We start from the raw sequence: 24,844 nt of genomic DNA, 5'->3' as shown, positions 1-24,844 counted from the left end.
GTTGTTTATTCTGGTAAAAGGAGAGGTCAAAAAGCAACTTCTACCTCTCTCTCTTTTTGGATTAAAAGCATCATCAGATTGGCTTACGAGACTGCCGGACGGCAGCCTCCTGAAAGAATCACAGCTCATTCCACTAGGGCTGTGGCTTCCACATGGGCCTTCAAGAACGAGGCTTCTGTTGATCAGATATGTAAGGCAGCGACTTGGTCTTCACTGCACACTTTTACTAAATTTTACAAGTTTGATACTTTTGCTTCTTCTGAGGCTATTTTTGGGAGAAAGGTTTTGCAAGCCGTGGTGCCTTCCATCTAGGTGACCTGATTTGCTCCCTCCCTTCATCCGTGTCCTAAAGCTTTGGTATTGGTTCCCACAAGTAAGGATGACGCCGTGGACCGGACACACCTATGTTGGAGAAAACAGAATTTATGTTTACCTGATAAATTACTTTCTCCAATGGTGTGTCCGGTCCATGGCCCGCCCTGGTTTTTTAATCAGGTCTGATAATTTATTTTCTTTAACTACAGTCACCACGGTATCATATGGTTTCTCCTATGCAAATATTCCTCCTTTACGTCGGTCGAATGACTGGGGAAGGCGGAGCCTAGGAGGGATCATGTGACCAGCTTTGCTGGGCTCTTTGCCATTTCCTGTTGGGGAAGAGAATATCCCACAAGTAAGGATGACGCCGTGGACCGGACACACTGTTGGAGAAAGTAATTTATCAGGTAAACATAAATTCTGTTTTTTCAATACAGAAAGGAATTCGATTGGACTCTGATTCGCACGACACTTTAAACCATATACCGCTATTTTCGCGGCAGTTTTAGTGCGATATTGCCCGAATTCTTTTCTGCATTGTCGTTTTACCCCATTCCAGGAATGAATATTCATATCCTTTAGTGAAGCAAAGAATTTGTGATGCTTATTGTCAAATACCCAGGGCAGAAATTCAATTTTCAGTTTCTCGCTTGTAACATTCATTATAGCTAACACATTTTCAAAAGCCTGTAAATGATCAATTACAGATGTTGTTCCCTTATTGGAGAATATAGGTACTGCGCGTTGTACGAAGGTGATTATTTTATGGGAATCATAGACTTTATCAGACTTACTCTGGGCTTCTCTGTTAGAGTTTCCCTCCCCCGCGTCAGCTGCGCTACAGCAGTCCTCTGGATTTACATCCTGAGGGGATTGTCTATTCGGGAAATCTATTTCTGACCCGTTAGGGGTCATTTGTCTATGTTGTTCTATATATTTTTGTACCTCGTCTCTGACGCGTTCGCTAAAGGAGTTAGCATTATCTGCATTATTCTCACTGCTAATATAGGGGTTTTCATTATGGCGATATGACCTTTTTACATCGCTTAATTCTCTCGGGCTTTGCGCAAGCTGTTTATTTAAATCTTGTATCTGCGCGATTAAATCTGTATTATGCTTATCTAAGGCGGTTAGGTTTTGGGCAAATTCATCCATTTTTGGCTATTTTTAAACCCTCTTCGCGTCTGCGCGAGGAACGAATACTATTTTCTAGCTCCTGTATTTGCAATCGTTTGTCTGTGACACAAAACGACATTTCGTCAATTATGCATATTAAAAGGGGCCAGGATTTTAGTATTAGTTCGTCTCGCTTTTTGGGAGCTTTGCATTGATTAATCACTAATAATTCCTGGAAGAATTCATTCTCTTCATTCCACATATTATTATTAACGGTAATATTTTTAGCCCTAGTTTCAAGCGTATCCATAAAATCATTTAATTCACCCGCAATATTAAACTTCCCTTTAAGGTAACTTAAGATATCTTTCTTAAGGACCTGACCTTTAGTAATGGGTATTGTAATGGGACCAATTTCATTGCTATGTATAGAATTAAATGAGTCACTTCTGGCTACAGACATTATTATATTGGTTTAGTAAAAACGCTAATACAATTTTTGCCAATAAAAAGAGAGAAGGAAAAATTTTATAATTCAAAAAAAAATATTATTAATTTTGAAATATGAAAAATTAATATTCCGAAATATGAAAAATTAATATTTTTGATTAACTTTGAAAATATGAAAAATCAATATTTTTGATTAATTTTGAAATATGAAAAATTAATATTTTTATTAATTTTTCAAAATTAATCTTTAATAATATTTCAAGATATTAATGTCAATCTCGAAATATGAAAATTAATATTTCAACTTTTCAAAAAAAATTATATCTTCAAAATATTATCGAAATATTAATTATTATTTTTTTTTTCTCTTTTATAATAATTTCTATTTACTTACAAATATATTATATCAATTATGATGGATATTATTAAATCTCAGCGGTGCCTCCAATTATTATGTCAGTATATTTATGAAAATCTTAGTAGTGCTATCCAAATAATATATCAGTTTATGGCAGGGTTATAAACGCAATAAAAAAAAAAATAGAAACCCTAATTAACCATGCATCTACTAGACCATGCAATTAATATAAATACCTGAATTCTTTTATTTAGTTAATATCCATGAACATATTGAAATATATTTGCAATAAAAGGAAACTAAATAATATTATAGGCGCTTGAAAACTATTTAAATATGCTATACAAAATTCCTACACGCTTATCTTAAGAAACCAGCCTTATATACAAGTCTTTTAACATCCAAGCAATACAATTCTAAACAGTGTTTATAAAATAATAGGATAATATATATATTCTGCTATTTAACTGCAATTTATCCTACTCTGCCACATACAGTAATAATAAATGTTTATTTTAAATGTTTGCATACAAATAGGCAGGCTAAGAGCTATCTGAAACAATGGCATACAGTTTAAAAGTATAATCTGCTCTTTAAATCTATTAACTGTAAAGGCTATGCATATGACTTATCTTATAATAAAACTTTTATATACATCACAAAATAAACAGCAATCCAGTTTCCAATGTTTTGCAACAGATCCAATTCACCTCAGAAATTCAAAATTGGGGTAAAGCATATGCAGTCCAATGGTAGGTGTGTGCTTTTGATTAATAACTGCAGCAGTTACTCCTTTCTGGATCAGTCAACACAACCCCTTCTTAGCCTCTATGCTGGGGTTTTAATCATCTGATCTCACCCCTCCCCTTTTTGATTATTTATCAGTCATTGGTGAATATTGGAAACGCCCACGGCCTTGTCCCTTTTCATTGGATTATCTTATATTTAACAGCCAAAAGGCTTTCTGGCTGTAGTTCTCTCAACATAACACCGGGTGGCAGCATTACAATTAGACAGTACAAATAAATGCAGCATGACAAAGAAATACAGTTATATATTAAAACATCTTTCTTTAAAATGTATAATAACTGCCATAATTTCTTGCACCAGTCTCTCCCAATATCAATTATAGGTGAAGCGGCATCAGATTAATTTCCTGATCGTTTTGATATGAAACATCAAATACATCTAGCATTATATTAAAATAATTTATATTTCATTTGGCCTAACAGAAAATTTATATCTCATAGTCATATCACATCAAAGTAACTTTCATATCTTCATCTCACTATATTTTAAAAGATGTATTTGAAACGTTATAAACATTTATTGCACATTCATATGATATGATATTTCATTTCCTGCCGGCATTCCATCTGAAATAAAGTAATAAGTGTCATTAATTATTTCTTTCCAGGTCCACAAATATTTATTTAAAAACACAGAGGTTAAGATATTCAATGCTTTCAAAATATACATATATATATTCATATATATATATATCTCTATATATCTATATATATAACTATATATATATCTCATATCCACTAAAATATATACAGTTGTTTTGAAATCATAATGTAAGCCATTTGTCTTCACTGTGTGCTGTATGTTCTAACTGCCCTTTCAGTAACTTCAGACTTCCTGTCTCCCATTCACTACATGGGGTCCCCTGCACCAAAGGGCAAATGCTGAAAATCTCACACGACTTGTCACCTGAGCTAGATTCCTAGGTACATTGGGAGGGGTAAATAGATTTTATCTCACATTCCCAAGCAATCATACAGAGGTTCCTGAAACTGTGTTAATTTTAGTTCCTTGCTAAATTATACAATTGCATAATTTAACATATTGAGTGTGTGAGATCTCCCAGAGATAATCCTTTGTTCTCATTTTAGCCAAGAATGTCTCCTGTGCAATTGGAGAAGTGGGGAAATCTCTTAGAAATAATCCTTTGTTTTATAGATCATGTGCACATCCACAGATTTATTAAATAAAGTTAAATATACTTCTATATATTATTTAATAATATTTCAAATACCTTGACAATAGGAAGAGTTATAGCTACTTACGTGTTAAAATTTAGAGTATTTAGAGTTTTTTTTTTTTAAATATCTTTATTTTTGCGTGCAACAAACAGATGAAATTAGGTACATTCAACAGTTTACAGGTAAAATATGGTTACAAATCAGATGGTGCCTTCCGTCATACATCAGAAAGTTTCTCTGGACATAGTCATGGTAGACAATAACATCCATTTTGCACTATTTCCATTAAATCAAAAATAAAAAAATAATAATAATTAAAAAAAAACCAAAAAAAAAAACCTCAATAAAACTCTGAACATAAACAATACTAAACTCTTTACTCTCAACTGGTGTGGTTAACTCTCGATCCTCCCCCTCCTCCCCTCTCCCCCCAGAACACTCCGGTTTCCCGGTCTACCATTCTCCCCGCAAAGCTGCTTCTAACATGTATTCTGTGTTCTTGAATGGTGTTATGATTATGTTACGTGAGCTGTCTGGTAGTGTGCGGATAAAGGGTCCCCACTTGTGAAAGAAGGACCGGACTCTAGTGGTCATGTCACCCAGTCCGTCAGCTTGTTCAATAAATAGTTGCTGCAACATTGTCTGTTTTAATTGTGTTACAGTAGGTGGGTTTCTTTTGAGCCAATTTTGAAATATCAGATGTCTCGACATCAGAACTATATTATGTATGAGAGATTTAATGTGTTTCGGTATGCCCAAAAAATCAAGGAACACCACATTCTGAAATGTCCAATCACTACAGGGCGCTCTTATTTTTGTCTTTACCCAGTGTGCTGTCATCTTCCAAAATCTAACTAGTCTGGGGCAGCTCCACATCATATGTTCAGTATCTGCGTCTATCAGATCACATCTAGGGCACTTACTATCCCTGTCTGTTTTCCATTTCTGGAACTTTTGAGGGGTGACGTAGCTATCATGCAGCAGCTTAAAGTGTGATTCTCTCACCCCTGATGAGAGAGTTGCCGATTTGACTTTATGTATGCTTTTCCCAACTTCCTCCGTCGTTACTGCCACCCCCAATTTTTCGCTCCAAATGGCTGCTATCTTATTTGTGCAAGTAATTCCTGCCGGTCTGTTCATTTTTGTGTATAGTGGTGATATGGATGTGTTGCCATGTTTTGCTAATTCTATACTCTGTCGTATAGCTGCCTGATCTTTATCGCTTCCTTCCCTACATAGTGCATCAAAATAGTGTCTTGCTTGTAAGTAGGCATAATGGTGAGTCCTGGGCAAGTCAAATTTTCCCCTTAGTGTCTCAAATGTCTGCATGTGTCCCCTTTCTCCCGACTCTGTCTGACCCACTGTACGTAGTCCCCGACTCCTCCACTGAAAAAAGGCTTTGGTCGATATACCCGCAGGGAATTCAGGGTTACCACACCAAGGTAAATATGAGATCAGTCTATGATCACCTCCCAACTTCTTGCAAAACTGTCTCCAAGCTCTCGCAGGTTGAGCCAGAAGTTCCATATCTTTCAAGTATCTATTCGCTTGTGTCTGTGTCATGTGAGGGATCATCTCCAAAGCCCATGGCTTTGTCAATTCACCCTCTAGTTTGAGATCAGTAAACTTTCCCTGTCCCGTCATCCAGTCAATGACAAATTTACACTGGGCCGCCCAATTATATAACTCAAAGTTAGGCAATGCTAATCCTCCCATCTCCCTCGCGGCGGTGAGTTTGAGGTAACTAATCCTATGCTTCTTGTCATTCCAGATAAATTTGAGCACCCTCCCTTTGATGTGGTTCAGATCTGATTTCCTCAGTATTGCTGGTAGTGTTTGGAAAAAGTAAAGCAACTTGGGGAAATATATCATTTTTATAAGTCCCACCCTCCCCGATAAAGATAGCGGAAGCAGGGTCCACCCTTTGATTAAGTTATCCAATTTTTTAAGTAAGGGTCCATAGTTAATGGAGTACCATCTACGTGGGTCTGCATGTAACGTTACACCTAAGTATTTAAAGTTTCCATCTACTATTCTAAAGTCATAACCTGGAATTTGCTTTTCCCCCCTGGACAATAGCCAGAGTAGTTCAGTTTTATCAGTATTAATTTTGTATCCGGAGACCAGACTAAACTCTCCAATCGTCTCAATTTGTTTTGGGATATTCTTGTGAGGGTCTTGTACGTACAATACCATGTCATCAGCAAACAACGAGACATGCAGTCGACTCTCCTATGCGCATTCCCTGTAATGTCTGCCTAATCTTTATTGCCAATGGCACTATGGCCATGTCAAAGAGGAGCGGGGAGAGGGGACAGCCCTGCCTAGTGCCTCTGTGGAGCGTAAAGGGCCGGGTAGGCGTGCCGTTAACTAAGATAGAAGCCTGTGGTCTACTGTAAAGATTCTCAACAGCCTTAACAAACGCGCCCTCTATACCCATTTTGCTCATGGTGGTGTAGAGGTGTTCCCACAGGACCTTGTCAAAGGCTTTTTCCGCATCTAAAAATAGCAGGGCTGCCTCTGTGTTTTTTGCCGTGTTTGGGTTGTGTTGTGTTATGTTCCAATAATACTGAATAATCATTTGAACTCTGAGTATTTAGAGTTTTTATACATCTTGCATGTTTGGGTTTGTTGTTTGGCAAATCCAAGAATAATATGTTTCCCCTTAAGGGGCTCAGAGGCACAACTCTTTTCACTTACTCAATTTAAGATGCGAGAATTACCTGTGAAATCTTCATTCACTTTACTTGTTTACGTTAAATTGGTCTTTGTTATTTCTTTTCTTTTATAGTCATGATGTTTTTCATTTCCATGTGTACCAATTTTTATGGCTTGTATTATGCTTGACTTATCCTCAATAAAAAGAACTTGGAATAAAAATGTGAAAAATAAAACTGAAAAAATTAAAAGTGCTGTTGTGTTATTGATTGCTGTGTTTCTCCTTGTTGATAGGTCTCCAAGTGTTATAGGTGATTTAAAAAAGAGTAGTGTTGAAAATAATCCAGTGTTTTTGTATCCAAAAACTAAAAATCTTTCAATTCAAATCCTGTAAGTAAAAAACAGGATAAATACCAAACAGCATTAATGTTTAAGTAATCATACACATTTTATCACTATTTCCATTATATGTTTTATATGTGTCATATTGTTAACAGCATGGATCCATGATTGATTTTATACTTTGTGAATATTAGTAATGTTATACGACTGTCAGTTTTAAATTTGAAAATAAATGTTTTATTGTGAATATATATTGTGAACACCTAATCCTTTGCCTATTCATAGGAGCTCCTTGGATTTCTCTATTTTTTTGCACACATTTAGATGTCATCATCTAGTTGTATCCACGAGTTGACCTATGTTGGGAGTTGTAGCACCAATCAATTAACTTCTGTATTATCATAGCCAATCTGTATAGATGTAAATTGGGCACTCCAAGGCCACCCATTTATTTGGGTAGGTATAAAGTATTTTTAGGCATTCTAGGTTTGAGTTTTTGCCAAATAAATTGTTCTTTGATTGTTTGATAAAAGGTGGTGGGAGAGGTATTGGTAGTGTTTGAAAAACATATATAATTCTTGTTAGGATATATTTATTTTAACTACGCTTATTCTGCCTAACGATGAAAGTGTACGGGTATCAGCAGTTAATCCCCAAATATTTCATTTTGTGTGGTTGAATAGTCAAGGAACAGGTTTGTCCAAAGTGAGCCATGATTGGTTGAGGAGTTGAAAAATTAAAGAGACAGTCTAGTCAAAATTAAACTTTAATGATTCAGATAGGGCATGCAATTTTAAACAACATTCCAATTTACTTTTATCATCAAATTTGCTTTGTTCTCTTGGTATTTTTAGTTGAAAGCTAAACCTAGGTAGGCTATCATGCTGATTTCAAAGCCCTTGAAGGACTCCTCTTATCTGAATGCATTTGAGAGTTTTTCACAGCTAGAGGGCGTTAGTTCATGTGTGCCATAAAGCTAACATTGTGCTCACGCCGTGGAGTTACTTATGAGAGGGAACTGATTGGTTAAATTGCAAGTCTGTCAAAAGAACTGAAATAAGAGGCCAGTCTGCAGAGGCTTAGATACAAGGTAATCACAGAGGTAAAAAGTATATTAATATAACTGTGTTGGTTATGTAAAACTTGAGAATGGGTAATACAGGGATTATCTTTCTTTTTAAACAATAACAATTCTGGAGTAGAATATCCCTTTAAGGAGTTCTTATTTATTTAGATTTAGATTAAAGTTGGAGTGCTTGCCATATTTCTCTAATTCCTTTATCAGAGCAGGAAAGGAGTGCGCAATGTTTGTTAAGGATAATAAGATATCATCCACATACATGGATAATTTGTATTCAGTGTTCTGTATAGTGATACCCTGTATGGATGGGTTGAGTCTAATTTTATGTGCTAGTATTTCAATAAAGAGTGTGAATAGTATTGGGGAAAGTGGACATCCCTGCCTTGTGCCATTTCTGATGTAGAATGATTCAGATAAGACTCCGTTCACATTTATCTCCGCAGTGGGGTTAGCGTTTAGATAAAATATTTCTTCAATAAACTTCTGGCTAAAATTCATATGTGACAGACCAGATCTAAGAAAAGATCAGTTGACTCTATTAAAAGTCTTTTTGGCGTCAGTTGAAACAAGTACTAATGGAAACTTTTTGATACAAGAAAATGTGATTAATTGCAAGAATTTTACGGTAATGTCTTTCGCTTCTCTCCCTGGGATGAAACCCACTTGACACAAGACGAAGTACAACAGCACAGTGTGTTGAATCAAAGAAATCTTCCTTTATTTCATTCAAATGCAAGGATAACAGCAAAAACCTGCCCACGACGTTTCAGGTTTTACCCCTTTATCATGTTGTATACTGGATTACACACATATACAGCATTTTAAATAAAAATCAACCACACTTAGAGCATTATGCTCTAAGTGTGGTTGATTTTTATTTAAAATGCTGTATATGTGATTGCTCACTCTGGCTACTAATTTGAGATCTCTCTCAGCACTCCTAATAACAGGAAAGATAACTTTAAAATAACTCCCGCTATAGAAGGAGTTTAGTTGAGCTAAGATCATTAAGGATTCTGAATGATTGATTGTTCATGTTGGCGTTTGAACGATACTGTATTCACATTAATAGTAATCATATAATTATACCATCAGATCTTAATTCGAATCCGATATCAGTGGTATTACCCACAGTGATCTACCCCTGCAGTATCTAATAGTTTCCCACCAGTTACTCCATGGCAGCTGAGTTCAAGTGTTATTAACCCATAGTGTGTCTTTTTTCTGTTTAATAAAGTGAGAGTTCGAATAGCGATATTTAATTTACCTTGTTTTTATAACAACCTTTTCACCTTTCCCCATTCTATATAATTTTTGAGGGGTTAGCACTCTTTTTGTTGCTGCCTTTTTGCAAATCATGTTTATGTGAATATTCCCAGTGCAACCACCCCCCTTTAGGTGCATAAAGTGATTTTGCATAATAATTGCACCTGTAGTATTACTATAAAAAAATAATTATACCTTTTTAACCCTTTCACTCTAACAATGGAAAATTATCATTTTATTAGTTATCTCTTCTACCCCCCACCGGGAGTGTAATTTTTTCTGCTGGCTGTATTAACACAGCCTGTCTATAACTTTCTAAGTCCAAAAACTTTCATTATAGGTGGGGATACCACAGGCTAAATCAGCTATTTCAAATGTTGGAATAAGGGTAAACAAGCTACTTGTAAACAATTAAATTCAATCCAGGTAAAATAGATAATTTGGAACAAATTTAAGGGGATAATATTTTGGGGGTAAACTGTCCCTGTAACTCTTCTATTACACCTGATTTTTTACAAACTTATGCCAGCTAGTGGACAGAATACTTCACACCCTGTAAATAAAAAAATAATGATAAACTTTATTTTTGTGCAGTTCAAGAGTACATCCTTTAAACCATCTCAACATAACTGAATCATAACTGTGTACATATTTCAATGATTATTGTAAAAGGGACCAATCTATCACTTTATTCATGACTTTGGGGGGCAATGTATGAAAAATGCACACTGCATAGTTGTATACCTTTTACTATTATATAGTGTTTTTTTAACTGCCCCTATAACACTGATATATGCAATTGAAGTATACAAACTAGTAATGTCAAGACTACACAGTATTGTAACACTATATTATTAATCTTAATAAGGAAATCCCCTGTATCTTTAAGAGAACAGGCGGACAAGGGTGGCTCTATTTAAGAGACAATTGCGAGATATACTTGATGATGGACTCAATGAGGGCTTTATTGACCAAGACACATACAAGTACCTCATTGTTTCTAACCCAGTTATCCCTATTTTCCTTCACCTCCCCAAGGTCCACAAATCCTTGGAGGGGGTGATGGGGGTGTATGTCAGGAATAGGTTTTCGTCTTGAGACCCTATCCTCATGGGTGGAGTCCCTTTTGTTACCACTTGTATACCAGCTCCCATCATATTTACGAGACACTAAACACTTACTATCTAATTTGGGTGACATTGAGTGGAAAAGTAACTATTCCTGGCTTACAATAGATGTCGTGGGTTTATACTCGGCTATCCCCCATAGATTGGGAGTTGAAGCCGCTGATGTCTTTATAACCAAATACAGCAATTATCACCCTATGCTTAGGAGTTACATCTGTAGAGTTCTTGACTTCCTTCTTACCCATAATTTCTCCAGAGACGTGGGACTGCTATGGGCACTAAATTTGCGCCAGCATATGCGAACATCTACATGGGAGTTTTGGAGCGGTCCCACGTCTTTGGAGAAATGATCCCTTTTAGGGAGTGTATACGGATGTATAAACGCTATATAGATGACCTCCTCCTCATATGGTCTGGCACAGAGGAGGAGGCCCTTAGGTTTATTGAAACTCTTAACCAGAATGAATTTGAATTACAGTTTACCCACCAATACCACCAAACGAATATAGCATTCCTTGATGTCCTTTTAACTGGTAACACTAATATCTCCAGCATCCCTAGCACCCTCTACAGAAAGCCGATTTCTTCAAATACCACTTTACACGGCAATAGCTGCCATCCGCGGCATACTGGCTTCGGAATTGCCATTTTATACGCATTAAGCGCAACTGTTCCGAGGAATCGGATTTCATTGTAGAGAGTGAGAAGGTGAGACTGGCACTAATCTCAAGGGGTTACAAGCCGAAAACTATCAATAGAGCGCTATTAGAGGTTTCCCGTTTAAATAGAATGACCCTATTGGGTGATCAGAATGTTAATAACAACAGTAAATTTGATAGATCTAAACCTCTATTTACCACTACATTTAGACCCCAGTTTAATGAGATCTGTGGGATTATCTCCAAACATCTGCCAATTGTTACTGCAGAGGATAGTCTTAAGGATTATGCTGGCAAAGGATGCAATTTTGTTTCTAGAAGAGGCTACACGATTGGCAATATGGTATCTCCTAGTGTTCTTAAACAACCCAGGACTGGGTTGAATAGCTGGCTGACAGTCAAGAGACACTTCAAATGTCATTTTGCAAACTGCATAGCCTGTTCACACACTAAAGTAGGCCCACAATTTCAATCTAGACAAACCCAAAAGGTATATAACCTTGACTGTTGTTCTAATTGTCGAACCTCATTTGTTGTTTTTCTAGTTGAATGTGTGGATTGTGGTCTCCAGTATACAGGTTGTTCCACCCGTGAGGGTAGGGTGCGAATAAGAGAACACCTTAACGATATCAGTAAAGGTAGAGAGGTATCTGATTTGGCGAGACATTGTATATATCGCCATGCCAAAAATGTTTCTACATTTAGCTGGCAGGTTATTGAACATGTTCGCCCCCATCCAAGAGGGGGGAACAGAACTAACAGACTTCTTCACAGAGAGGCCTTCTGGATTTTCCTCTTACAAACCAGAAGACCAAAGGGTCTTAATATAGATGGTGACATTATTAACCAATGGCAGCACTAATGATTATAGCATTAGCAGTAGTACAGTATTAGTATATTAGTAATCAAAGTACAAGGTACACGAGCCTCACTATTCAGTGTGGCTTGTAATCTATAAATGTTTACACTTGCTCTGTACTATCTATACAAATTGCGGCATAATGTAAATAAGATTACTATTTGGCCGTTTTCATCTATGCAACCTGTTACCATTCTACTCTCTTATTCACTTTAATTAAAAAAAAAAAAAAAATCCCCTTCTTGTTGGAGAGGGTGGGGGAGAAAAAAAGAAGAAAATAAGAAATAAATAGCTTTTATTAACCTGTGCTGATGCATGTGTCACTTTATTAATTCCTGTATACCTTTAAGAAGCTATATAAATCCATTCATATGTAGCTTATGAAATATATATATTTTTTTATTTTTCCAACAATATGATCTTAAAGTGTTTAAGATGAAATTATTCCAATAGTGAGATTAATTACTTGATATGAATTTAGATGTGCACTATCAATGCCCCTTTAAAACACAGGTGTTTGTTGTTTTTAATGTGTATTTAAGTTTCCCACATATTGATGCTATTCATGTCTATGAATAAGGCCTGACAGCCGAAACGCATGGGTCAGCTTGCTCTCTGCTGTAAACTACGTTTTTTACTCCATGTTATCTAATAAAGAATCTTGAATTTTACTTGTGCTCTGTATGATTCGCTGGTTCTTTTTTCGTTATTGGATCTTTAAGAGAAGAACTAGCTATTTCTGCATACAGTCTTAGTATCTTGTCCCAATATATAGAAATCCCTGCAAACACTGAATCATTAGAAGACTCTATGGGTCAACTAGGGGGTCTTACTGGGTCTTTAGTGGAAACACTATATGATAGTAAAAGGTATACGACTATGCAGTGTGCATTTTTCATGGAGCTATTAGAAATTATCTTGTACTAGAATTATTTCTTATTTCAAGAAAAGTTTTATCTGCCAATATTTTCAAGAATGTATTTGAGGAACATTTTATTTATGAACATCATTTATTTCGAGAATATGGCGCCACCTGGTGGCGCTATATAGATGATATTTTTTGGAATATGGATGGGCGACAAGGGAACCCTGCTAGAATTTGTGAATGATATCAATCATGCCATAGAAAGCATCAAATTTAAATTAACATGGAGTGAGACAAGTATAGACTTTTTAGATGTAACCATTTATAAAGACAAAGATCGTTTGAATACTGATTTGTATAGGAAACCCACAGATTGCAACAGTTTGATACACTATGACAGTGCACACCTCTCTCTCCTAGTTAGGTCCTTGCCCAGAAGTCAATAAGAGTAAAACTTCATTTATTTGCCTGAAACGGAAGTTAACAAGCAGCAGTCATAGGACCGCTGCTCCTTAACCTGTCCGCCACCTTTTAGGCGGCGTATTGAAATCAACCCCGATCCGATTTTGATGATTGACAGTGCCTGGTAGTGCCCAATTGGCCGCCAGTGAACAGGGGGCGGCACTGCACAAGCATTTCACTAGAAATGCGTGTACAATGATAAATGCTGACAGCTGTAGCAAATCATGTCCGTACGACTGATAGTAAATCTGCCCTTTAGGTTCTGATGAAAGACTAGTTAAAGATTGAAAGAGATGGGACCCATTTTTAGCTAGAGGATACCCAAAACAGCTTGTGGAAAATCATATTAAAAATGTCATAGACAAGGATAGATGTAATTATTTACATATTAACAAAAATAAAAAGGAAGAAATAGACAGGATGGTGTTTGTGTCACAATTTTGTAATCAAAAAATTTGTAATTTTGCAAGATAGCAAAAATTATTAGAAAATATTGATATATTATTAGACAATGCAAGCCTAACATTCAGGCTTTTCAAAATATACCCATAGAAGCATATAAAAGGGCATCATCATTGAGAGATACATTGATATTTAGAGCAGACATTGACCCTAAAAAAGTAGACAACAGTACATTTATTACTTAGACAAACACAGGCTGCTATACTTGTTTAGGCAGTATTAAAGGGATACTCAATCAAAATTAAATTTTCATTATTCAGATAGAGCATGCAATTTTAAATAACTTTCCAATTTACTTCCATTAACAAAATGTGCACAGTCTTTTTATATTTTAACTGTTTGAGTCACCAGCTCCTACTGAGCATGTGCAAGAATAAGTGTGTATGCATTTGTGAATGGCTGATGGCTGTCACATGGTACGTGTATGCATTTGTGATTGGGTGATGGCTGTCACATGGTACAGTGGGAGTGGAAAAAGACAACTTGTAAAATTATCAGAAAAAAAATCTACTACTCATTTGAAGTTCAGACTAAGTGCAATTGCATTGTCTTGTTATCTTGCATTTGTTAATTATGCAAATCTACTGTGTTGACTGGTCCTTTAACTGTAGTAGTGTGATTAAAGGTTAGTGTGATTAAAGGTTGCTATTTTTTTCATCTGTGGTCTGGTAGGAAGCTGTCCATTAATGAATATTATACATGTAATACAGATTATGTAATATATCTTATTAAATGCCCCTGTTCAAAAATCTATAAAGGAGAAATGGCCCAAAGGGTACACAAGCGCATAGTGGAACATAGGGCAAATATTAGAGCAAAATATTTGGATGCTCCAGTTGCCTGTCATTTTATAATGGCTGGGCATAATGTGTCACAGCTTTGATTTCAATAGAACAAGTTTGTAGCTCCATACGTGGGGGTGATATGAAGACCCAGTTAAAGATAAGGGAAACCTTTTAATTTTCTATTTATATACATTGCTCTCAAAGGCATAATTGAAGAGATAGATTGGTCGCTTTTACAAAAAGCATTGAAATATGTACACAGTTATGATTCAGTTATGTTTGATGGTTTAAAGGGTGTGCTCTTGAACTGCACAAAAATAAGGCTTATCATTACTTTTTTAATCACGGGGTGTGAAGTATTCTGTCTAGTTGGTGGCATAAGTTTGCAGAAATCAGGAGCAATAGAAGAGTTAAGGGTTAACAGAGTTAGCCTCACATTGAGAATTGAGAGCATTTAAATCTGAACATGTGTGTAATCCAGTATACAACATGATTAAGGGGTAAAACCCAAAACGTTGTTGGCAGTTTTTTGCTGTTATCCTTGCATTTAAATGCAATAAAAGAAAATGTCTTTGATTCAGCACACTGTACTGCTGTACTTCGTTTTTTGGAATATACATCTGTTTTCATGAAACCCACTTGGTCAGGGGAGATCAGGTGAGGCAAGGATTTATTGATACGGTTTGCTAGAATTTTCCCATAGAGTTTGTCAACATTTAAAAGGGAGATGGGGTGGAATTTTTCGGTGGTTTCCCTGGTTTAGGAAGGACAATAATATGGGCTGCAAGCATTGTGTCTGGGAAGCCACTTGTGTCACAAATTGAGTTAAAAAGTTGGGCAAGTTGGGGGGCCAGAATGTTTGTAAAAATGTATATAATACTTAGGTCCAAAGCCGTCTGGGCATTTTGCCTGTTGTGGGGTTTGTAATGGCATCATACACTTATTTTGTAGGTATAGGGGAGTACATAGAGTCAGCATCATTTGGGTCCAGTCGGGGAATATTTAGAGTCGTTAAATAGTCAGTTAAGAGTTGTGAGGTGAGGGTGTAGGAGGGCGAAGTTTTGCGTGTCGGGGTAGCGGTTTGTATGTTATATAAAGTGTTATAATAATTTTTGAAGGTCTCTGCTATTGCTATACTGTCTACTCTGATTTTTCCCTTGGGTGTCGGTAATAGTATGGACCTGTGTTTTTAGCCACTTGCCTTGTAGCAAATGGGCCAGTAACAGTCCCGGTTTGTTACTTGATTCATAAAATTGTTGTTTAAGTCGAAAGGCACTTTTTTGGTGCTCATTGATAAGTAATGTTTGAGGTCTGTTCTGGTTTGGGCTAGGGAAGCTATGATGGAGTCATCTAAGGGGTGTGTTTTATGTTGGCTTTCTAAAGTAGATAACTTTGCTAACGTGTGTAGAGATTTTTGTAGGTTAGCTTTAACTTTTTATTCTCCCCTAAAGACACATTTGTGAGCTTCCCATAGAGTTGTGTTTTGTGTTTCCCAGGGCATATTGAAAGTGAAATATTCTTCAGTTAGTGATTTTTCTAAGTCTGTCCTAATGAGGGGAACGTTTAGAAGTAGGCCATCTAGTCGCCATTGAAACTGTGGGATTAATCTGTCCAGCCATTTCAGAGAGCATGTAACCGGATCATGGTCTGACCATGTAATAGGTAATATCTTTATTGATCCAACCAAAGTAAGGCCAGTTTGGTCAAGAAAAAATAGTCCAGTCTGGAATATGTTCAGTGTGGGTGTGAGTAAAATGTGTAGTCTGTCGAGTCATGGACGCAAAGGTTACGAAGTTGAGTGTGAATGCTCTTGAGGGTTCGTTTAGATATGCAGGGTACTCCTGTTGAAGTATCTAATTCTGGGTTAATAGGGAAATTAAAGTCACCCACTAGGATCAAGATCCCTTTGAGGCAGGAGAGGACTTGTTCTGTCGCCTTTTTGAGAAATAGATGTTCTGTTTAGGGAAATACGTGTTTACTAAGGTTACCTACCGGTCTGCCGTAGATGAGACCCACTTAGATTAGTAGTCTGCCATTTGAGTCGTTTTCTTTGTGTAGGAGCTGAAACGGAATGTTGTGCTTTAGGATTATGCCTACTCTATTACATTTGTTAGGGCCAGAGGAAAAGTGGGTTATTGGGAATTGTTTGTAGAATCATGTTGGCTCTGTCGCCTTTTTAAAGTGGGTCTCTTGTAAGAAGAGAAGAATCTGTGAATGGAGATCACAAAACAGAGGGCGCCTCCTAGTATAATACTGTGATGACAAGGTGGATATATACACACACGAATCTTTAGTAGGTATTATACTCACAAAAGTGGCAGCACCCACTTGTGCTGAGTAGAGCCTTCTGGGATCTTACAGTGTCCCAGCTCACTGTTCCCAGGCCAGGGAAAAGTGGACACAGACTCCCAGTGTCAGCTCCAGAGCGAAGAAAAAAACAGCACAGGCTTCCAGTAAATTCAGATACATTTATTAAAAACTCAGTATAAAAACTAAGGGTGCAAGACACTCACGCAAAGTGTATGAAATAACTGCAAAAGTACAGATTGCAACACGTTTCTCAGGCAGATGCCTGATGAAACAGCTAGTATAGCTGAGAAATGCGTTGCAATCTGTAATTTTTTAGGGATAAAAGTAACAGGAAATGTATGATAGTGCACCACCGATCTAACAAGTGATCATTGTTTAGTGGCTAATAAGGAAGACTCTTACCTCTCTGGTGATCAGCGACACAAAAAAACAATTACTCTTATAGGGCTAGATTATGAGTGGAGCACAAATTTGTGCTTATGTTCAAGCATTACATCCGCTAGACATATGTTTTTGTGCTTAGCAGTTAGTGCTCGTATTACAAATTGAAAGTAAAAAGTTTGCGCTTGAGCGCATACAGACTTAACAACACCCAACAAGTCATGCAAACCTTATTGCAGTTATTTAAATGTTATTTAAATGTAAAAGTCAGTGTGTTAGCAGCAGCACCTGCTGTTCAGTCAAAACATGTAATCCTGTGGACTTATAGTCTTAGAGGAAACAGGGAGTTTGCCCTCCCCCGTGTACAAATGAATATGCGAGTGTACAGTCTTCAGTAAATACCTGGAAACAACTTTAGTGAAAAAAGCCAGTGCATTTACGTGATAGAGGAGAAGTACTGGTGCCGGTCTTAAGGGAGCTGCCTTACACAAAGCCGGTAACCGCTGTGCAGTAGTGTTCCGGTCTATTGGCAGTGTACTTCCCTTTTTCAACACATTTCCTACTCACACGCTAGCTTCACTCGATGACTCGCCAGGGGGGGGTGTCCAACAGGAAACTTTGCTCCAATCGAGGATCCCTCACCCGAAGGTCTGTGTGGATGTAGCCACTCACCAAGGGGGCGATACGTGCTGCACTGGGGAATCCACATAGTGATGCAATCAGGAATGAAGACAGGAGCACTGTAATCATTAACCCTTTATTCACAAATTCGGGTGCGATCACAACAACACAACAAAAGTGACTTGCTGTAGACTTGTCAGGGAAGCTGGAGAGATAGTGGGTTACTCAGTTACCCTCTAAACTCAGTGACCCACTATCTCTCCAGCTTCCCTGACAAGTCTACAGCAAGTCACCTTTGTTGTGTTGCTGTGATCGCATCCAAATTTATGACAGTGCTCCTGACTTCATTCCAGTTATTTAAATGTGCAAATACAGAAGCTTATATGGCGTAGTGTACATTATAATGTTCTGAATATAGCAGAATACATTCTTTATCTTGTTAAATATATATTCCTAAATATATCTGATGGAATTTAGGTTAAATATATATTTATACCTATATATATTTCAGGGTATTGCTGAGTGGCATTGGATAAACTATATATGTATCACATAAATTAATATTTCATTTTAGCTAATATCTACTTTGATATGAATTGATTTGGCCGTAATCACAGCAGAGCATTTGTAAATAGCACTGGAATGGGTGATTTACTGGACAGAACTCAGGAATTAATTTAATTTGAGATTAAATATTAATGTTCATATTAATTCTATTGTCATAATTTCTGGATATCTCATTAGCATTTTGGAATACACTACAGAGATTATATAACGTTTCACTGGAGTAGATTGACAAATTCTGCCATATCAGAATTGATATTGCTGATGATCATTTTATGATTGATTATTAATATTCATAATTCCATTAATCAAAAATATTGTTACGTAAAATATATAACACGTTGGAGGTTACTGCTGAGATAGAATTAAATAATATTGTATCCTAGGATATATAAAATATAGGTGATTATTTATATATATATATATAGGTATAGATATATACAGATTCATATAGGAATATAATTATAGGAATATCTATTTAACATATTCCCCTATGTGAAGAAAATTGGAATGTGCAATATTTACAGTAAATACACAATATAACACTTTTTTTTATTCAATATGAATATTGCATAAAATGGATTTTCCTTTTTTTCAGCTACTTGACTGCAAAGGGCCTCCAATGCACACGCACACACACACACATATAATATATATATATATGTTTACATATGTATTTATTTGTTTTGTATCAGGCGGTGTTAATATGAGTGTAACTGTACTGTTAAATGTATTTTTGATGTGTATTGTGCAACTTTTTTGTCTTGCATAACACTAAGGCAGAGCTTTCAAGTCACTGTAATAATTCTAATGTAAATTGTTTGCACTTGTGGGTTCGCATTTACTTTCAACTTGTAATATGAGCATTATTTAACTTGCACACAAACAGGTGCAAAAACCCGATATTGCTTGAGCACAATAGTTAGTGCACTACTCATTATCTAGCCCATAGTAAGCACACAAACATTTATTTAAGAAAACAAAAAATCTAAAATATCTTTTCTTGAATGCAATAAAATTACATATTAATTGCTTTCATATTTACAGGTGATACCCATGGAATTCCAATGGTTTCCAACATCAAAATCCGTGAGGAGCAACGCATGACCACAACAAATCCGTGGATGATTCCTACAAACTTAGCTTGGCCAGAATCTCATGTCTTTATTTCCACCCCCTCCTACAATTACACCTACAGGGACTACCAGCGTTTTTTCCAGGATATTGGTTTTGAGGAAGGCTGGTATATGTGGGAAGACACAAAAGGTTTAGTAGATGGTCTTCCCCCTCCAGGAGTAGAAATATACTGCATCTATGGTGTAGGTCATCCTACAGCAGAAACATATATTTTTGGAGAAGACTTCCCTAACGAGCCTCCTGTGGAAATTAAGTATTCTGATGGTGATGATACAGTACACAAGAGAAGCATGGAGTTGTGCAAACGTTGGATTAAACAACAAAAAGAAAAGGTGCATGTAATTGAAATGGATGGGATGGACCATCTCAGCATGGTCTTTAGCAACAGGACTTTAAACCTTATCAATGACATCCTTCTGGGAAGTGATGTTTAAAGGGAACCAATGTATAGGGTTAGACAAATATAACTTTAGTGGGGAGTTATTTGTAATAAATACAAAAGTATTATTCATTAAACTGTTTGACTGCTGACAGGTAGTGGTATTACTTTCTCACATATCATTATTATGCCATTACATTTTCCCAGAGACTATCTAGGATGGGGAGGCTGGTGCCAGGGAGGTTCATGGGCAGAGCTGTGTACACAGGGGATGCAGTTACATCAGAAGGGACGATTGACGTGTGTGGGGGAGTGGTCAGGAAGTGAGCAGATTGGTAGTTTACCAAGGCAACCAATGGCAAACCAGGACTTTTATAATGGCTTACGGTGTTGCAGAGGGACAGTAGGCAGAACTCCAAAATGTGAAATCAAACAAATAAAAATAAACTCAATCCGCTACATTTGGAGTTTTGTCGGTAAAGACCCGAAAAACTAACGCCGGCTTTTTTCTGGCCGCACCATAAAAATAACTCTGGTATTGAGAGTCCACATAAAGGCTGCGTTAGGCTCCAAAAAAGGAGCGTAGAGCATTTTTAGCGCAGCTTCAACTCTCGATACCAGAGTTGCTTACGGACGCGGCCAGCCTCAAAAACGTGCTTGTGCACGATTCCCCCATAGGAAACAATGGGGCTGTTTGAGCTGAAAAAAAAACAAACACCTGCAAAAAAGCCGCGTTCAGCTCCTAACGCAGCCCCATTGTTTGCTATGCGGTAACCCTTCCTACGTCTGCACTTAACACTCTAACATGTACCCCGAGTCTAAACACCCCTAACCTTACACTTATTAACCCCTAATCTGCCGCCCCCGCTATCGCTGACCCCTGCATATTATTATTAACCCCTAATCTGCCGCTCCGTAAACCGCCGCTACTTACATTATCCTTATGTACCCCTAATCTGCTGCCCCTAACACCGCCGACCCCTATATTATATTTATTAACCCCTAATCTGCCCCCTACAACGTCGCCTCCACCTGCCTACACTTATTAACCCCTAATCTGCCGACCGGACCTGAGCGCTACTATAATAAAGTTATTAACCCCTAATCCGCATCTCTAACCCTATCATAAATAGTATTAACCCCTAATCTGCCCTCCCTAACATCGCCGACACCTAACTTCAATTATTAACCCCTAATCTGCCGACCGAATCTCGCCGCTATTCTAATAAATGTATTAACCCCTAAAGCTAAGTCTAACCCTAATACTAACACCCCCCTAAGTTAAATATAATTTAAATCTAACGAAATTAATTAACTCTTATTAAATAAATTATTCCTATTTAAAGCTAAATACTTACCTGTAAAATAAATCCTAATATAGCTACAATATAAATTATAATTATATTATAGCTATTTTAGGATTAATATTTATTTTACAGGCAACTTTGTATTTATTTTAACCATGTACAATAGCTATTAAATAGTTAAGAACTATTTAATAGCTAAAATAGTTAAAATAATTACAAATTTACCTGTAAAAGAAATCCTAACCTAAGTTACAAATAAACCTAACACTAGACTATCAATAAATTAATTAAATAAACTACCTACAATTACCTACAATTAACCTAACACTACACTATCAATAAATTAATTAAATACAATTGCTACAAATAAATACAATTAAATAAACTAGCTAAAGTACAAAAAATAAAAAAGAACTAAGTTACAAAAAATAAAAAAATATTTACAAACATAAGAAAAATATTACAACAATTTTAAACTAATTACACCTACTCTAAGCCCCCTAATAAAATAACAAAGCCCCCCAAAATAACAAAATGCCCTACCCTATTCTAAATTACTAAAGTTCAAAGCTCTTTTACCTTACCAGCCCTGAACAGGGCCCTTTGCGGGGCATGCCCCAAGAAATACAGCTCTTTTGCCTGTAAAAAAAAAACATACAATACCCCCCCCCAACATTACAACCCACCACCCACATACCCCTAATCTAACCCAAACCCCCCTTAAATAAACCTAACACTAAGCCCCTGAAGATCTTCCTACCTTATCTTCACCATACCAGGTTCACCGATCCGTCCTGAAGAGCTCCTCCGATGTCCTGATCCAAGCCCAAGCGGGGGGCTGAAGAGGTCCATGATCCAGCTGAAGTCTTCATCCAAGCGGGGCAGAAGAGGTCTTCCATCCGATTGAAGTCTTCATCCAAGCGGCATCCATCCGGAGCGAAGCGGCAGCATCCTGAAGACCTCCACCGAGGAACATCCATCCTGGCCGACGACTGAACGACGAATGACGGTTCCTTTAAATGACGTCATCGAAGATGGCATCCCTCGAATTCCGATTGGCTGATAGGATTCTATCAGCCAATCGGAATTAAGGTAGGAATGTTCTGATTGGCTGATGGAATCAGCCAATCAGAATCAAGTTCAATCCGATTGGCTGATCCAATCAGCCAATCAGATTGAGCTTGCATTCTATTGGCTGATCGGAACAGCCAATAGAATGCGAGCTCAATCTGATTGGCTGATCGGATCAGCCAATCGGATTGAACTTGATTCTGATTGGCTGATTCCATCAGCGAATCAGAATATTCCTACCTTAATTCCGATTGGCTGATAGAATCCTATCAGCCAATCGGAATTCGAGGGATGCCATCTTCGATGACGTCATTTAAAGGAACCGTCATTCGTCGTTCAGTCGTCGGCCAGGATGGATGTTCCGCGGTGGAGGTCTTCAGGATGCTGCCGCTTCGCTCCGGATGGATGCCGCTTGGATGAAGACTTCAATTGGATGGAAGACCTCTTCTGCCCCGCTTGGATGAAGACTTCAGCCGGATCATGGACCTCTTCAGCCCCCTGCTTGGGCTTGGATCAGGACATCGGAGGAGCTCTTCAGGACGGATCGGTGAACCTGGTATGGTGAAGATAAGGTAGGAAGTTTGTAAATATTTTTTTATTTTTTGTAACTTAGTTCTTTTTTATTTTTGTACTTTAGCTAGTTTATTTAATTGTATTTATTTGTAGCAATTGTATTTAATTAATTTATTGATAGTGTAGTGTTAGGTTAATTGTAGGTAATTGTAGGTAGTTTATTTAATTAATTTATTGATAGTCTAGTGTTAGGTTTATTTGTAATTTAGGTTAGGATTTCTTGTACAGGTTAATTTGTAATTATTTTAACTATTTTAGCTATTAAATAGTTCTTAACTATTTAATAACTATTGTACCTGGTTAAAATAAATACAAAGTTACCTGTAAAATAAATATAAATCCTAAAATAGCTATAATATAATTATAATTTATATTGTAGCTATATTAGGATTTATTTTACAGGTAAGTATTTAGCTTTAAATAGGAATAATTTATTTAATAAGAGTTAATTAATTTCGTTAGATTTAAATTATATTTAATTTAGGGGGGTGTTAGTATTAGGGTTAGAATTAGCTTTAGGGGTTAATACATTTATTAGAATAGCGGCGAGATTCGGTCGGCAGATTAGGGGTTAATAATTGAAGTTAGGTGTCGGCGATGTTAGGGAGGGCAGATTAGGGGTTAATACTATTTATGATAGGGTTAGTGAGGCGGATTAGGGGTTAATAACTTTATTATAGTAGCGCTCAGGTCCGGTCGGCAGATTAGGGGTTAATAAGTGTAGGCAGGTGGAGGCGACGTTGAGGGGGGCAGATTAGGGGTACATAAGGATAACGTAGGTGGCGGCGCTTTGCGGTCGGCAGATTAGGGGTTAATAAGTGTAGGCAGGTGGAGGCGACGTTGAGGGGGGCAGATTAGGGGTTAATAAATATAATATAGGGGTCGGCGGTGTTAGGGGCAGCAGATTAGGGGTACATAAGGATAACGTAGGTGGCGGTCAGCAGATTAGGGGTTAAAAAAATTTTTTCGAGTGTCGGCGATGTGGGGGGACCTCGGTTTAGGGGTACATAGGTAGTTTATGGGTGTTAGTGTACTTTAGAGCACAGTAGTTAAGAGCTTTATAAACCGGCGTTAGCCCAGAAAGCTCTTAACTACTGACTTTTTTCCTGCGGCTGGAGTTTTGTCGTTAGATGTCTAACGCTCACTTCAGAAACGACTCTAAATACCGGAGTTATAAAAATCCCATTGAAAAGATAGTATACGCAATTTACGTAAGGGGATCTGCGGTATGGAAAAGTCGCGGCTGAAAAGTGAGCGTTAGACCCTATTTTGAGTGACTCCAAATACCGGCGGTAGCCTAAAACCAGCGTTAGGAGCCTCTAACGCTGGTTTTCACGGCTACCGCCAAACTCCAAATCTAGGCCAATATGAGCTAAATACATACAGTATGTACCAAATGTTACCTTGTTAAAAATAAAAAAATAAAAATTAAAACGTTATCACAATGTATCAATACTATTAATTAAAAATATACTGTAGAGCTCTATCAGTCCAATCTTATTCAGATTACATCCAAATCTAGAAGAACAAGCAGAGGAAAGGAGGTACATCATAGTTCAGTACATTCATCCACAAATGGAGATAATAAGAATAAAATTCCCACTCACATGTTAATAAGCACTATGGATCAGTGCAAACAGGGTGGATCTGGTCTTCAGAGCTGCCCGGAAGGCCCCCACGGGTCACAAGAATCACTCCCCTGTAT

At 37.2% G+C, this 24,844-nt stretch overlaps 1 protein-coding gene across 1 annotated transcript in view; it reads left to right on the top strand.

Annotated features, from left to right (window-relative positions):
• The window catches only part of LCAT (lecithin-cholesterol acyltransferase), a 167,815-nt gene extending 147,475 nt beyond the window's left edge, over positions 1-20,340 (top strand). The window contains exon 6 of the mRNA XM_053695326.1: positions 19,720-20,340. Within this exon, the coding sequence (XP_053551301.1) occupies positions 19,720-20,243 (524 nt within the window). The 3' untranslated portion in view covers positions 20,244-20,340. The remainder of the gene's footprint in view (positions 1-19,719) is intronic.
• Positions 20,341-24,844: the final 4,504 nt, after the last annotated feature.

The sequence above is a fragment of the Bombina bombina genome, chromosome 1 (genome assembly GCF_027579735.1).
Source record: "Bombina bombina isolate aBomBom1 chromosome 1, aBomBom1.pri, whole genome shotgun sequence".
Lineage (NCBI taxonomy): Eukaryota > Metazoa > Chordata > Amphibia > Anura > Bombinatoridae > Bombina > Bombina bombina.
This window is presented reverse-complemented; position numbering and strand designations above follow the sequence as displayed.